The sequence below is a fragment of the Anolis carolinensis genome, chromosome 5 (assembly GCF_035594765.1).
Source record: "Anolis carolinensis isolate JA03-04 chromosome 5, rAnoCar3.1.pri, whole genome shotgun sequence".
Lineage (NCBI taxonomy): Eukaryota > Metazoa > Chordata > Lepidosauria > Squamata > Dactyloidae > Anolis > Anolis carolinensis.
The window spans coordinates 58,304,826-58,320,224 of record NC_085845.1 but is presented as its reverse complement, the minus strand read 5'-3'; the positions used below and the strand labels follow the sequence as shown (position 1 = coordinate 58,320,224).

The following is a 15,399-nucleotide window of genomic DNA, read 5'->3' as shown; positions in this document are numbered from 1 at the left end:
CACTGGGTTGCTGTGAGTTTTTTGGTCTGTATGGCCATGTTCCAGTAGCATTCTCTCCTGACATTTTCCCTGCATTTGTAGTTGGCATCCTCAGAGATTCTGTTGCTAGTGAGGCAAGTGGTGTGTGTGTATGCATGTGTGTGTGTGTGTGTGTGTGTGTGTGTATATCTGTGGAATGTCCAGCATGGGAGAAAGAACCCTTGTCTGTTTGAAGCAAGTGTGAAGTTAGCATTAGCATTGAGTAGCCTTGCAGCTGCAAAGTCAATCAGTGAGGGTATTTGCATAGAGGTAGCCTGGCTATTGTGCTTGGAGGCGTCCTTTGTTTGGGAGGTGTTGATAATAATAATAATAATAATAATAATAATAATAATAATAATAATAATTTTTATTTCTTACCCATCTCTCCCTGTGCCTCGAGGAGGTTTACAGAATCATTAAAACACATATATTGACAATAATGTAATTTTATAGGCTTTTATAGTTTTACCCTGGATTATTTTTGGCATTGAATGGCCTTTCAGCTTCAAAGACTGGCTGCTTCCTGCCAGATCAAACTCCTTTTTTGGGAAGTGTAAGCTGGCCGTGATTGTTTCATGTCTGGAATTCCCATTTTCAGAGTGTTGCTCTTTATTAACTGTCCTGATTTTAGAGTTTTTAATACTGGTAGCCAGATTTTGTTAATTTTAATGTTTTCCTCCTTTCTGTTGAAATTGCCCACACACTTGTGGATGTCAATGGCTTCTTTGTGAAGTCTGACATGATAATTGTCAGAGTGGTCCAGCATTTCTGTATTCTCAAATAATATACTGTGTCCAGCAATCCCTGCTGGGCCAAGAAACACATTGGGGAAGTCACACTCTCTCAGCTTCAGAGGAAAATACGGAAGGCAAAACTTTGCTGGTTCAGAAAACCTTCCCTAAGTTTGGCTTAGGAGCCCTCAGTGGTGCTGTGGGTTAAACTGCTGAGCTTGCTGACCGAAAAGTCAGCGGTTCAAATCCAGGGAGCAGGGGAGCTCCTGCTGTTAGCCCCAGATTCTGCCAACCTAGCAGTTTGATAACATGCAAATGTGAGTAGATCAATTGGTACTGCTCCAGCTGGAAGGTAACAGCGCTCCATGTAGTCATGCTGGCCACATGACCTTGGAGGTGTCTATGGACAACGCAAGCTCTTTGACTTAAAAATGGAGATGAGCACCAACCCTCGGAGTCGGACACTGTCATGGTTTGCAAAGGCACTGTGGTGTGTGTGTTAACTGGAAAATGAAGTGCATGAAGCTGATTGGCTGAGCTTGCAAAGATCTGGGGGGTGATTTGATACTGTTTCTGTTCTGCTGCTGCAAAACCAGTTTGGACCAGTTTTTCAGTGCTGACTGAGTACTGCTGGTGAAGAAAGCTGTGTACTCAGAGAGGCCTTGCTATTTTGAGGCCTGCTTGCTGCTGAGAAAAGAGGGTGAAGAACCAGGACTGTATCCTTGAGGGACCTTTGTAAATATTAAAGTTTTTTTGATCTCGTGGAATCAGTAAAGTTCCTGTATTTTTGTTCTGCAAGCCTGACTGGCCTGCTATTGTTCTGCGGGTGACTCTGCATCGTGGGCACAGGTAAGGGCTTCCATTTATCATTACCAATCCGCAATAGACACGGCTAGACTTAACGTCAGGGGAAAACCTTAAGTTTGGCTTGGAAGGCAGAGAGAGAGAGAGAGAGAGAGCAGCAGTGCCTCGCTGCGGCCACACGGTGGCGCCGCACCGTCGCAGAAGGGGAGGCGGCGCCGGCGAGAGGAAGGGACTATTAGACAGGCCTTTTTCCAGCTTCAGGCACAGGAAGCCAAGGCGTCTCTCATCTCCAGCAATCCCTTCCTTCTCGGCTCGGTGGCTTCCGTTTCGAGGGAGAACCAGTTTGACCCAGGTGCAGTAGCCTTGCCTCATATATATTTGTATCTACGCCCTTCCTTCTCCCACCTTTTTTGCCTGGCCTCCCTGCTTCCGCCCCGTTCATTCCAGTCCCATTTCTTTCCCTGCTTCTCTTCCCGCCTTTTGCGCCTTTCTTCTTCATGCTCTTGCTTTGGGTCCATTTCCCTTTCTGTTCTTTCTCCCGCCCCCTTCTCCATCTATTTCCCCCCCACTTTTTCGTCCTCTTTCCCATTTTTTCGCAGCCTCTATCCATTCTCTTCTTCCTCCAGAAGGAAAAAAAAAGCATTAAGTGTGTCTGCACTGTAGAACGAATGCAGTTTCACACCACTGTGACTGCAATTTGGACAAAGCTATGGAATTCAGAGAGTTGTAGTTTTCCAAGGTCTTTAGCCTTCTCTGCCAAAGAATGCTCAAGCAAACTATGGGCCCTTCCACACAACCATATAACCCAGGCAGATAATCCACAATGTCTGCTTTGAACTGGATTATCTGAGTCCACACTGCCTTATAACCCAATTCAATGTGGATTTTATACAGCTGTGTAGATGGGGTCTCTAAGGGCCCTTCAACACAGCCATCTAACCAGAATAAATACCAAGGCAGATAGTCTGCAATATCTGCTTTGAACTGGATTATCTGAGTCCACACTGCCATGTAATCCATTTCAGTATGGATTTTATACAGTTCAGTAGAAGAGGCCTCTAAGGGAGCTTCCACACAGTTATATAACCCAGAATATCAAGGCAGATAATCCACAATATCTGCTTTGAAGTGGATTATCTGAGTCCACACTGCCATGTAATCCATTTCAGTGTGGATTTTATACAGTTGAGTAGAAGGGGCCTCTAAGGGCACTTCCACACAGTTATATAACCCAGAATATCGAGGCAGATAATCCACAATATCTGCTTTGAAGTGGATTATCTGAGTCCACACTGCCATATAATCCAGTTCAGTGTGGATTTTATACTGCTGTGTAGATGGGGTCTCTAAGGGCCCTTCCACACAGCCATATAACCCAGATTATCAAGACAGATAATCCACAATATCTGCTTTGAAGTGGATTATCTGAGTCCACACTGCCATATCATCCAGTTCAGTGTGGATTTTACACAGCTGTGTAGATGGGGTCTCTAAGGGCCCTTCCACGCAGCCATATAACCCAAAATATCAAGACAGATAATCCACAATATCTGCTTTGAAGTGGATTATCTGAGTCCACACTGCCATATACTCCAGTTCAGTGTGGATTTTATACTGCTGTTTGGAAGGAGCCTCTAACTCCACAATTCCATAACACTGGGTCAATTCAGTTCAAACTGTGTTGGAGTGGATACAGCAATTGCATTACTATAGATGGTGTCACTCAATGTAAATCGTTTTATTTTCTCATTTAGGGTGTTTAAGGCAGCAAACTTTAAGCAAATGAAAATTATTTTGTGAGGGACAAGCAAATGTTAATCTGTATAGTTTTCTACTAAAAATGTCTATGGAACGATATCACCCATGGATCTCTCATACCAGATCAGATCTTAATATCATAGATAAAATATCAGCTAATTTGATCAAACTATTTTAAAAATCAATAGTAGGCTTAGAAGGCATGTAATGTAGACAAAGGGCCCTTCCACACAGTCATATAACCCAGAATATCAAAGCAGAAAATTCCACAATATCTGCTTTGATATCCACACTGCCGTATATTCCAGTTCCAGTTCAAAGCAGATAATGTGGGATTTTATTCAGCTGTGTGGAAGGGGCCAAATACAACAATTTGCAACATTACTGTAATTGGGTGATAATGACAGCACTGACCAGCAAACAGAAGCATAAAAATGTGTGACAAATAAATTATCATATAGTTTAGCATATATCTGCACTGTAGAGTTAATGCTGTTTGACACCCATTTAACTGCTGTGTCTCAATACTGTGCAATCCTAGGAGTTGTAGTTTGGTGAGGCATCAGCACTCTTTGACAGAGAAGGTTAACAATGGTATCAAACTTCAAGGTCAACAATTCCCTAGCATTGAGCTACGGGAGTTAAATTGGCATCAAAGTACATTCATTCTTCAATGATTTTGCACCCTTAGTCTTGTAGGTATATTGATATGGTATATGTAAGCCATATATAGTAGTTAGATCTAACTTTGTTCTTTTATGCTTACGAATCATTTCCAATCAAAGTGGCTAGGTTCCTGTGAGTTTTCCGGGCTGTATGGCCATGTTCCAGAAGCATTCTCTCCTGACGTTACGCCCACATCTATGGCAAGCATCCCCAGAGGTTTCCTCCTTTCTGTTGAAATTGTCCACATGGATTTCAATGGCATCTCTGAGAAGTCTGACATGGTGACAACATACAAACTATCTACCAACCCATTAAGATAATCCAACAAATGCAGGACAGTAGATAAAGAACAGCATTCAGAAGACAAGGGAATTCCAGACATGAAACAATCAGGGCCAGCTAACACCTCCCAAAAAAGATCCCCAGATAGGAAGCAGCCAGACTTTGAAGCTGCAAGGCTATTCAGTGCTAATCAAGGTGGTCAGTTGCAACATTCACACTTGCCTCAGGCAGATAAGAGTTCTTTCTCCCACCCTGGACATTTCACAGATATATAAACCCCACTTGCCTAGTTTTCAACAGGCTTCACAACCTCTGAGGATTCCTGCCATAGATGTGGGCTAAATGTCAGGAGAGAATGCTTCTGGAACATAGCCATACAGATTGGAAAACTCACAGCAACCTGGTGATTCAGGTCGTAAGAACCTTCGACAACACAAGGTGGCTAGGGCTTCTCGGAGTTGAAGGCCACAGTTTGAACATGCCAGATGTAGGGTATCCTTTTAGGTGCCTCAAATCATCTTAGTCCCATAAAAAATTCTTACAACAGGGGTGGGAATCTAAAATGTTGACCTTTAGAGTGAGATGTTGTCTATTACCCTTGAGTCAGTAAAATGACTTGGTCCTTCTCCCTTGTATCTCTTCCAACACAGTTCCTTCTGCTGCATCTCTTCAGCAGTCTTTCTTTTGTGTTCCTTTTCTACCCTTGTCTGCATTAATAGAAAATAAGCATGAATGTGTACATCTGTTAATAGCAAGGAATGGGCAACAACACATCCCCATCCACATAACGGCTAATGGTCTTCTACAAAAAAAGGCACCTAGAAAAAAAGATGGTACTATTTGATTTTGGATTCTATCAGATTCTATCTGATCTTGGAAGCTAAGGAGATGCAGTCCTAGTTAGTACTTGAATAGGAAACTATTAAGGAAAACCAGATGTTGTCGACTGTATTTCGAAGGAATTGTTAATACCACCTCTGAGTATTCCTTGCCTAAGAAAATCTTAGAAAATGCATGGGTTTGCCATTTCCACAGATGACATGAAGGGACATAAGCATACACAGAGGAATATTAAGATGAACCAGGAATCTGTGATGTTTTCATTACCGGTATATGTTATGAAAACATCCATACATTGAATTATAGAATCATAGAGTTGGCAGAGACCTCATGAGCCATCCATTCCAACCCCCTGCCAAGAAGCAGGAAAATCGCATTTCACTTTTTAACACAGACTTCAACTGGTTGCCTTCAGATGTGTTGGACTATAACTCTCATCCCCTTTCTAGCAGATGCCAGTGTCAGACTAATAGGAAGTGTGATTTTTGTTTTGAAAGTTGTAAGAGAAAGTTCTTGGATGTTGCAAGTCTGTACAACACCTACCTGCTACAACCTTATCTTTGAGAGTGAGGTTTTGCCTGTAGCAAGTATATCTTAAAAGATTACAGACTAATCCTGTGTTTACTTGAAGTAACTCCTCTTGAATTCAATGGTAGGTACTCAGATAAGTACTGGACAGCAGTTTGTGTATTATTCCCATGGCAAACCGTTTATAGAACTTTTTTGCAACCTTAACTTTTACCAATAATAACCCCATAACATAATCGTGCTGTGAATGCCATATCCTGCCTTTATTTCATATAATAACAACAACAACAACAACAAACAACTTTATTTATACCCCACCACCATCTCCCACAAGGGACTCAGGGTGGCTCACAGCAGCACACAATAGTACAATAAAACTCATAAAATACAGGTAAAATTATATCTCGTGACTTTGTTTCATTTACACAGGCAAGTTTGAGTGATGACATCTCGAGGACCAGCTGTTAGAAACCCTTGTGGACGCAAAAGGCAGGGTCATGCGGAGGTGACAGCAGGAAACAAAATAACCAAAGACTGCAAGAAGAAACCCCATGTGGTTGTGCAACAACAGGTACTTTCACCATCTCCTTCTACACTTTTGAGAGAGTAGAAAGAACTATTTGGTTCCCATTGTGCTTTTGGCTTTGCCTCTAGACAGACCACTGTGTCTTAAATTGCAGGTCCTGGCCCCAAAAGGAGACTCATTAGTTCAATATTGGAGTCCAAGAAAAATTTAGCAACAATAAAAGGTTTTCTTAATGTCACCTAGTGGCTGTCTTAGACATTTACATGGATCTGTTGTGTAGCATTTACAGTGTGCTGCAGAAGATGTACAGTACTTCATAAAAAGAAATCTCAGCCCTGTTTAAGAAATCTTGCAAATGCTGATTTGTTACTAGTAAATATTTTATTTTTATACCTATTTATATAACTATATACCCTGGGTAAAGTAAAAATTTCTCAGGCCAAAAGGAGTCCCAAGTAGAAAGGTTTAAGAAGCTCTGCTCTTCTGGATAGATACTTCTGTAGGAGCAGCTTGGAACATCTAAGATTATAAGAGAGAGAACTTGCCTTTGGATATTTGTGTCATACTTTGTCCACACCACTGACTACATAAAGCATATGCAAATTGGTTTGACAAATGATAAGAAAGAAAAAGAAATCAGAAAGAGCAAAAATGTGAAAAGATTATAATACAAAAGGGTGATGTTTCTGTACTAGTGATTGATAATTCCCCCTCGGCTCCCCACAGTCTGATCTTAAGCTGCATCTGGCCAATTGGTTTTCCACCCTTGTCTTGAAATATAAAAATATGAGGTTGGTTCTTCTCAGGTGTGGGATTAAAACTGACCTGTTCACTGGTAGTGTGAAAAGACTAAGGAGGGAAAGAAGACACAATCCAAAGAATCAGGTGTCCCTGAACATGTCCACCAAGAAGTGGAAAGCTGCTATCAACTCAAGATGCCTGAAGATTTCTATGATTTTTGGACGTTTTGTGAGGAACTGGATCATGATAAACCATGTGGTAGGTTCTAAAAACTGGAATTTTTCATTTTACTCCCAAGTGTAATAAATTTGCTAACATTTTTTTCTAGTTATTGGGAGTTTTGGTGAAACAGTACTTATATTTTTATTGTAGATGCACTTAAAGCAAGCACCGGACTTCAGTTAGTTGGACCATATGACATTCTTGCTGGAAAACACAAAAAGACTAATGGATCGAGAGATGTGAACTGGAATCTTCACTGGAGATTTTTCTATGATCCTCCTGAATTTCAGACAATTATTATTGGAGATAGCAAAATACAGTATCATATGGGATATTTCAGGTAAAAAAGCATGTATTTTATGAAATATTTTCCTGTATTCTAGTGCTTCTCTCAGTTGCATGCAGTCAAAGATATGCCATTGTGGCATGCCAGATGTTTTCAAAATGCCATTCCTTATCCTTCACTATGAGAGTCCTAAGCTAAACATCTGAAATGCCACAATTATTCAGTCCTTTAAAGTGCATACATATTACCACTTATTTTTTTTCAAGCATGTTTTTCTAGAACAAGGTACATGAATGAGGATTGAATTGAAAAAATGATTGTGCTTCCATATCCAGTGATTCTGTATCCAGTGATTCAGTAGTCCAAACCTTGAAAATGTTCTTAGAAGTTCAAAAAGCAAACTTTGATTTTGCTGTAATGTCATTTTGAAGCTTCATGTTGCCATTTTAAATAAGCCAAATTTAACCATTTCAATTCATGACTAAGGAAGTTAGAACTATGAGATTTACATATTTAGCACTGTTATAAGCATACCAAAGAGTTTTGTCTGCAGTTGGCAATTAGAATTTTGGAAATGTTATAGTTTAGTATCTATATATATAAAAGAGTGATGGCATCACGGCAATTCACAAAACAACAAAAGTACAGGCCCCCCAACCTCAAAATTTGACAACACAACCCATCATCCACGCCTCAAGGTTGATACAACAAAAAGAAAAGAAAAATAAAGTCCTAATTAGAGGGAGAGCAATAATTTTTTTATCCAATTGCTGCCAGTTTAGAGGGCTAATCTCTGCCCACTTGGTTGCCTAGCAACCATGGGACAGCCAGGATTCAGTTAGGGGACAGGCAGATTTAGGCCTCACTTAGGCTTCTTCCACAGATTATCTAATTTGCACTGGATTATATGGCAGTGTAGACTCAAGGCCCTTCCACACAGCTATATAACCCATTTAGAATCTTATATTATCTGCTTTGCACTGGATTATCTTGACTCCGCACTACCATATAATCCACTTCAGTGTGCATTTTATACAGCTGTGAAGAAGGAGCCTCATATAATCCAGTTCTGAGCAGATAATATAAGATTAGAAATATACAGTAGAGTTTCACTTATCCAACATAAACAGGCCGGCAGGATAAGTGAATATGTTGGATAATAAGAAGGGATTCAGGAAAAGCCAATTAAACATCAAATTAGGTAATCGTTATACAAATTAAGCACCAAAACATCATATTATACAACAAATTTGACAGAAAAAGTAGTTCCATTCGCAGTAATGCTATGTAGTATTTACAGTAGAGTCTCACTTATCCAACACTCGCTTATCCAACGTTCTGGATTATCCAACGCATTTTTGTAGTCAATGCTTTCAATATATCGTGATATTTTGGTGCTAAATTTATAAATACAGTAATTACTATATAGCATTACTGTGTACTGAACTACTTTTTCTGACAAATTTGTTGTCTAACATGATGTTTTGGTGCTTAATTTGTAAAATCATAACTTAATTTGATGTTTAATAGGGTTATCCTTAATTCCTCATTATCCAACATATTCGCTTATCCAACGTTCTGCCGGCCCGTTTATGTTGGATAAGTGAGACTCTACTGTACTGTATTAACAAATTTACCACTAAAATATCACAATGAATTTAAACACTGACTACAAAAACATTGATTATGAAAAGGCAGACTGCGTTGGATAATCCAGAACATTGTATAAGCGAATGTTGGATAAGTGAGATTCTTCTTTAATATGAAATAATTACTGGGATAGAATAATGCAGAACAATATAATCTCTAAAACCAGGACAGTAAATAAACAGGGGAATTCCACACAGGAAACAATCGGGGCCAGCTAACCTCCCAACAAAGTATTCCCATCATCAAAGTCTGGCAAATCCTGTTTTCTCGGGGCCACAGACAGTAGAAGCACATAAAATATCGCAAACAACACCACTCTGAAAACAAGGGAATTCCAGACAGGAAACAATCAGGGCCAGCTAACACCTCCCAACAAAAAATTCACTCAGGGAGGAAACAGCCAGGCTTTAAAGCTGCAAGGCCATTACATCCTAATCATTTTTCCTAATTGCAGCATTCATACTTGCCTCCAACAAACAAAAAAAAACCAATCAGAAATATTGTATATTCACAACCTTTAGGAAATAATATCCCCTGATGGCGCAGCGTGTTAAAGCGCTGAGCTGCTGAACTTCTGGACCGAAAGGCCACAGGTTTGAATTGGGGGAGCGGAGAGAGCTCCCACTGTTAGCCCCAGCTTCTGCCAACCCAGAAGTTCGAAAACATGCAAATGTGAGTGGATCAATAGGTACTGCTCCGGTGGGAAGGTAACGCCGCTCCATGTAGTCATCCCACATGACCTTGGAGGAGTCTACGGACAACGCCGGCTCTTCGGCTTAGAAATGGAGATGAGCACCAACCTCCAGAGTCAGACACGACTGGGCTTAATGTCTGGGGAAAACCTTTACCCGTGACCTTAACTACCACCAATTCCTCAATACTTTATTTCCCATACCACCATGTTTCGCCACAGCAACGCGTGGCCGGGCACAGCTAGTGCTTTATAAAGTATTTGCAAGAAGCAAATGTTTTAAATAATGAAATTTGAAGGAGTAGAATTTCACAGAACAGTGAACACGTTATCATATTTGCTGGGGGCAGTAGCGTTTCATTCTTCTCTACAATGCTTAAAGTGCACAAGTGGTTCCATGGAAACTTTCTGTCCACATATTTTATAGGGATGTGCCAGATGAACTGCCCGTGTGGGTTGGTGAAAATGAAGCCAAGAAAGGCTCAGTGATTTCTCAACTTGGTGATAATGTATTTGCTGCTGTAAAGTAAGTTTTAATATTTTCATGCTGCATTTGAAAAAATGTCAATGATGGGAGAGCAATCTCTGAGTGCACGCATTTTATTAAAGCTGCCTGTGTGTGCGTGCACTTAAGTTTTCCTTCTAAAAATTGCACTGGTGGGTGCTTTTCTCCATCAATTGGAAAAGGTACAGAAACCCTGTATTGTCTCTTGTGGATAAGCCTTGGATCTCATTTTGAGAGAAATATGGGATCTACATTCAGTAAATAAATAAATAAAACTGAGGCATTTTTTATCAGACACCTCTTTCCCCTCCTGTGTTTCTAAACTGGTTCAGAAGTTTGGTTGCTCTTTTTAAGGCTATTTAGGCTTTTTGATGAAAGTCACTGGTGAAAGAATTCTTGGTTTTGCAGTCAAAGTACATGGGACCCTCTGCATTTGAGGTTCTGACTTTTGTGGATTTGATTATTCAGATTTGAATGGATAGTTGTTCTGGAGGAGGACCTAAAGATTTCTAGAGAGGACAATTCTCTAGGCATTTGTAGGTCCGCCAGTGTAATTTTATGGTCTATTTCCATCATTTTAATCTCACAGGTTAAAATAGAAGGGAAAGGTTCAGAGCTTTTCCATTTTTACAGGGGCCCTGTGCCTGTACACCTTGCAAAAGTGGGTGCATTGTGGCTGAAATCAGTATTTGTGTGGCTTCTCTTTTGCCTGAGTTTCCCTTGAGAATTAGATTAGATTATCTCAAGTTAAGTGTATACCGTTTTAAACTAATCAAAAATTTCTTGAATAATCATATTCATTTGAAAATCATGGTTAGCATTCAGTTTTTGTATTTTTCAGTGTCCTGATGTTGTTTTTAATTAAATTGTATTCGATTCTTTTAAAGACCAAGAAGTTCCTTTTGACTTGCTTATTAGTGCTAGAGGAAAGTGGGTGATAAAACAATTTTCTTTTGTTTCAGGTTATTTTTGTCTAAAAAACTTCAGGTTCTGACGGATAAAAAGAAAAGGGTTATTTTGAAGGATTTGGATGAAAAACTAACCAAAAGAGCAAAAGAATTGGGTTATTTGTTGGAGCAAAAAACCATGAAGATGAAACAGAGAGATAAGAAAGTATGACTTTATTTCCACATCTCATAAAATAGAACTCTAATACCATATGTACTTGAGTTATAAGCCGACTTTGTCAGCCCTTTTAGGGCTGAAAAAGCCACCTCAGTTTATACTTGAGTGAGGGTCCTGGCTGGCTTATATTCGAGTCAACTTATACTCAAGTATATAGGTAATAAGAGTTGGACTGTCTTTATCTTATTAAAATCTTACTATTATCTTAAATTACAGTTTAATGTAGATATTCAAAAATGTTTAACCTACTGATGCTTCAATTAATGTAATTTTGTCGGTATCTATTTTTATTTTTATTTTTGAAATTTACCAGTAGCTGCTGCATTTCCCACCCTCGTCTTATATTTGAGTCAAAAAGTTTTCACCTTTCTTTGTGGTAAAATTAGGTGCCTTGGCTAATGTTTGGATTAGCTTATACTCGAGTATATATGGCAATTTAGTTACTTTTTCCTCCTTGGTCCTAGATTGCACTAAGACATAATGTTGCTCCTAGTGGCCTTAACCAAATTATGGAACCCTATTTAGTCCTTGACATTTTCAGGAGCTGAGAACAATGAAACCACTGAGTTGACATCTCGAGTGCAAATCGCAGAAGGCTTACTGTGAACATGGCTAAGATTCTTCACTTTTCTATCACCATTTTATTCACACAATACAGTCCCCGAGTTACAACATCCGATTTACAAACAACTCCTAGTTAAGAACGGGGTGAGACAACAGAAAGTGAGATAAATTTACCCCTAGGAAGGGAAATTCAATCCTGAAAGAGTTGTCATGGGAAAAGGGGTCTCCACTGAAGCCTTATCACCAGTCCTTGTTTCCACAACAAGCCAGATTTTTCAAAATCCCAATTATCACAGGGACAGAATGTGGTGAAATCCTCTGAACAGGGGCACAGGGAGCAAAATAAACAGCACGGGCGTTAACCCTTCCCTGTGTTACTCAAAGCTAAAAGAAATGACTAGAGTTATCAAATGTATCAGATCCGACTTCCATACAGATTCAACAAACCTACAGAACCTATCTTGTCTGTCTGTAATCATTTAACTTTGTTTCGACTTATCAAATGATAATGAGCATCTCTTATTTTGTCTTAACACAGATTGTAACAAAGTCATTCCATGGAGCTGGTCTGGTTGTACCTGTGGATAAGAATGATGTGGGATATAGAGAACTTCCTGAAACTAATGGTAAAATGAATCTAGTGTTTCACATCTCACAAATGACATTAGATAACGAAAGCAGCTCTTCTCCTTTTGGTATTGGTATGCATTAGCTGTTATAGTGGCGAAAGCTGCATTTTAGTAGAATAAAATCCATTAAGCAGCTGATTATACTTTTGAATGCCAAAATACTGTATCTTATTAGGTAGCTCTTGGGTTAAAAGCAGTAGACACATGATACATTTTAAAGACTTGGGTTGAAATCCTGCATTAGACACTCTAACTTTGTGATGTCATAGCTATGTTGTCAACATGATACACAATCATAATGGTGAATTGTGATGAGGCGTAATGGGCATTGCACAAGATAGCCTGTTGCACAGAAGGGTCGCCAACTGTGTGATAGGACACATTGTGTATTGGGACTGTTGTGCAATGGCCATACTATCTCCGCAGCAGTCGTGATGGCACAGCTATCTCTCTCCTCCTGAAAATACAACACTGCAATTCTACAGTTACTCATTCATAAATCTAAGTGTAATAAAAACACTATTGTTATTTCATACCGGTAGCAGGATGCCACCTAAGGTATTATGACAACATGATTCCACATCAAAGATGCAACAAGACACTATATTGTTGCAAAAAATCATGCTTTTCTGCATTTTATTGACTTGGGTCCAGCCTGGAATTGAAACACATTTATTTCAGTGGTACCTAAGGCTGTAATCATGTACTCATATATGTTGGCATATATAAGCCCCATTGAACTTAGTAGAACTTCTCCTTAGACATTAGATTGTACCCTAAGCATACCCAACTTACTCTGGATTCAACCTACTGTCTTTTGGAGAAAATAACCAGTAAGACAAACCTAGCATAATGTTTTCTTGGCAAGACATCTTCAGCGGAGACTTGAGATTACCTTCCCCTAATGAGGAAAGAGTGAATTTTCCAAGATTCCTTTGACTGAGGGACTTTGGAAAAACTTCTGAAGACTGTCCATATTCTAGTCGGAATGAAGTCATGATTTCATCCAACAAAAATGTCTGATGGGAACCAAATGATTGCCCATTAGGGAAGTACATGTGCATGAAAAATTTACTAATGGGCATGGAGTGGAATGGAAGGGTTTTTTTATTGACGTCTTGCTTGAGAGAATGCAGAGCCACTAGGTTAGCATTCAGCAGTCTAATATGATTTGCCCTATTTTAATGAGTAGAATTGGTGCCATATGCAGAAGTGATATGTTCTAATCTTGTTTTCACTAATTTTTCTCTGTAGCTAGTCTCAAAAGAATCTGTAAAGCCATTGTTGATGCTCCTAATGATGACGAGAGACTGAAATCTTTTGCTCCTATTCAAGAAATGCTAACGTTTGTTCAGTTTGCAAACGATGAATGTGACTATGGCATGGGATATGAGCTAGGTATAGACCTCTTCTGCTATGGATCACATGTAAGTTAAATTATTTTATATTTAGAAACAGGAAATTGTAATACATATAAACCATTCTTCGTACATTCATACTTACTGCTTTAAAGTTCTGTTATTAAGCCATAAGTCAAACCCCTTTGTAATTGAAGTAATATAGTATAATACTCCCAAAAGAATTGTCTTCAAAAGATCCATGAATCAAACATAAATTATCTCATTTTTGCATTTCTCAAAATTATGTTCATATATGCAAGTAACAATAAAGATGGAAAGAAATAAAAAAGAAAGAAGCCTTTGTTGATATAGATCAATCTTCTTAGAATCTATAATAAGTTGTTTAATTTATTTCAGTATTTTCATAAGATTGTTGGCCAGTTGCTGCCTCTTGCTTACAACTTGCTGAAGAGAAGTCTGTTTGCGGAGATCATTGAAGCTCATTTAGCTAACAGAAAAGAAGATAATGTTGACCAACTGACAGCATGATATGCAATATCTCAATATAGTGAAATACCAAGTATGTATGTTTTGAATATTGGTACTAAATCGATGTAGTTTTGTGATAAATAAACATTTTTCTTAAAAAGCAAGAGTTATTTACTGGGGACAGGAGATCCAAGATACATTTCAATTTTATGTTTTAATTAACTTTTACTTTACCTAGGTCTTTGATTCAATTTTAAGGCTTTTATGGTATACCCCATGGAACCTATTGATTCCTCAGCAAGGTGGTTTTATAATGGGAGACAAATAGTTTGTAATTGTTCCATTGCTGATATCCCAGAAGTATTTGATTCCAGACTGGTGATGGTGGGGTGGGGGAATTGCAGCACACTTAGTGAGAATCCACATTTTCTGAGATCCTCTACAATATAGGAGGTTGCTTGTCAAATCGTATGATGAAAAGATGGTGAATCCAGTAAGTCTTAAACTGAGTGGTGTGAGACACTCTTATGTTTTGTATTTACTGGTACTCCATTCCTATATAGAAGCAGATATTGTCATGTGTAATGGATCCTTTCACTTACCATATACAGTAGAGTCTCATTTATCCAACATTCTGGATTATCCAACGCATTTTTGTAGTCAATGTTTTCAATGCATTGTGATATTTTGGTGCTAAATTTGTAAATGCAGTAATTACTACATAGCATTAATGTGTAACGAACTACTTTTTCTGTCAAATTTGTTGTATAACATGATGTTTTGGTGCTTAATTTGTAAAATCATAACCTATTTTGATGTTTAATAGGCTTTTTCTTAATATCTCCTTATTATCCAACATATTCGCTTATCCAATGTTCTGCCGGCCCGTTTATGTTGGATAAGTGAGACTCTACTGTATACTCAAATAGAAGCCGGGTTTTTCAACCCTTTTTAAGGGCTGAAAAAGCCCCCTTCGCCTTACACTTAAGTGAGGGTCCCAGTCA

General features: G+C 38.9%; 1 protein-coding gene across 2 annotated transcripts; it reads left to right on the top strand.

Annotated features, from left to right (window-relative positions):
- The first annotated feature begins 1,385 nt into the window (after positions 1-1,385).
- LOC100567991 (histone PARylation factor 1) lies at positions 1,386-14,555 on the top strand. 2 transcript variants are annotated; one of them, XM_008115219.3, is made up of 9 exons: positions 1,386-1,598; positions 6,057-6,198; positions 6,993-7,152; positions 7,267-7,456; positions 10,171-10,269; positions 11,211-11,361; positions 12,476-12,563; positions 13,821-13,993; positions 14,324-14,555. In XM_008115219.3, the coding sequence occupies exons 2-9, from the start codon at positions 6,070-6,072 to the stop codon at positions 14,453-14,455; spliced, it is 1,122 nt and encodes a 373-aa protein (XP_008113426.1). In that variant the 5' UTR covers positions 1,386-1,598; positions 6,057-6,069; the 3' UTR covers positions 14,456-14,555. The 2 variants fall into 2 exon arrangements, with proteins under 2 accessions (XP_008113426.1, XP_003223758.1); XM_003223710.4 differs by lacking the exon at positions 1,386-1,598 and adding an exon at positions 1,731-1,905.
- The last annotated feature ends 844 nt before the right edge of the window (positions 14,556-15,399 follow it).

Excerpts from the sequence above, each read along its gene's own strand:
- LOC100567991 (XM_008115219.3), top strand. The coding sequence starts at position 6,070 with ATGACATCTCGAGGACCAGCTGTTAGAAACCCTTGTGGACGCAAAAGG. Across the intron at positions 10,270-11,210 it reads AATGTATTTGCTGCTGTAAA|GTTATTTTTGTCTAAAAAAC; the intron begins GTAAGTTTTAAT and ends CTTTTGTTTCAG. Across the intron at positions 11,362-12,475 it reads TGAAACAGAGAGATAAGAAA|ATTGTAACAAAGTCATTCCA; the intron begins GTATGACTTTAT and ends GTCTTAACACAG.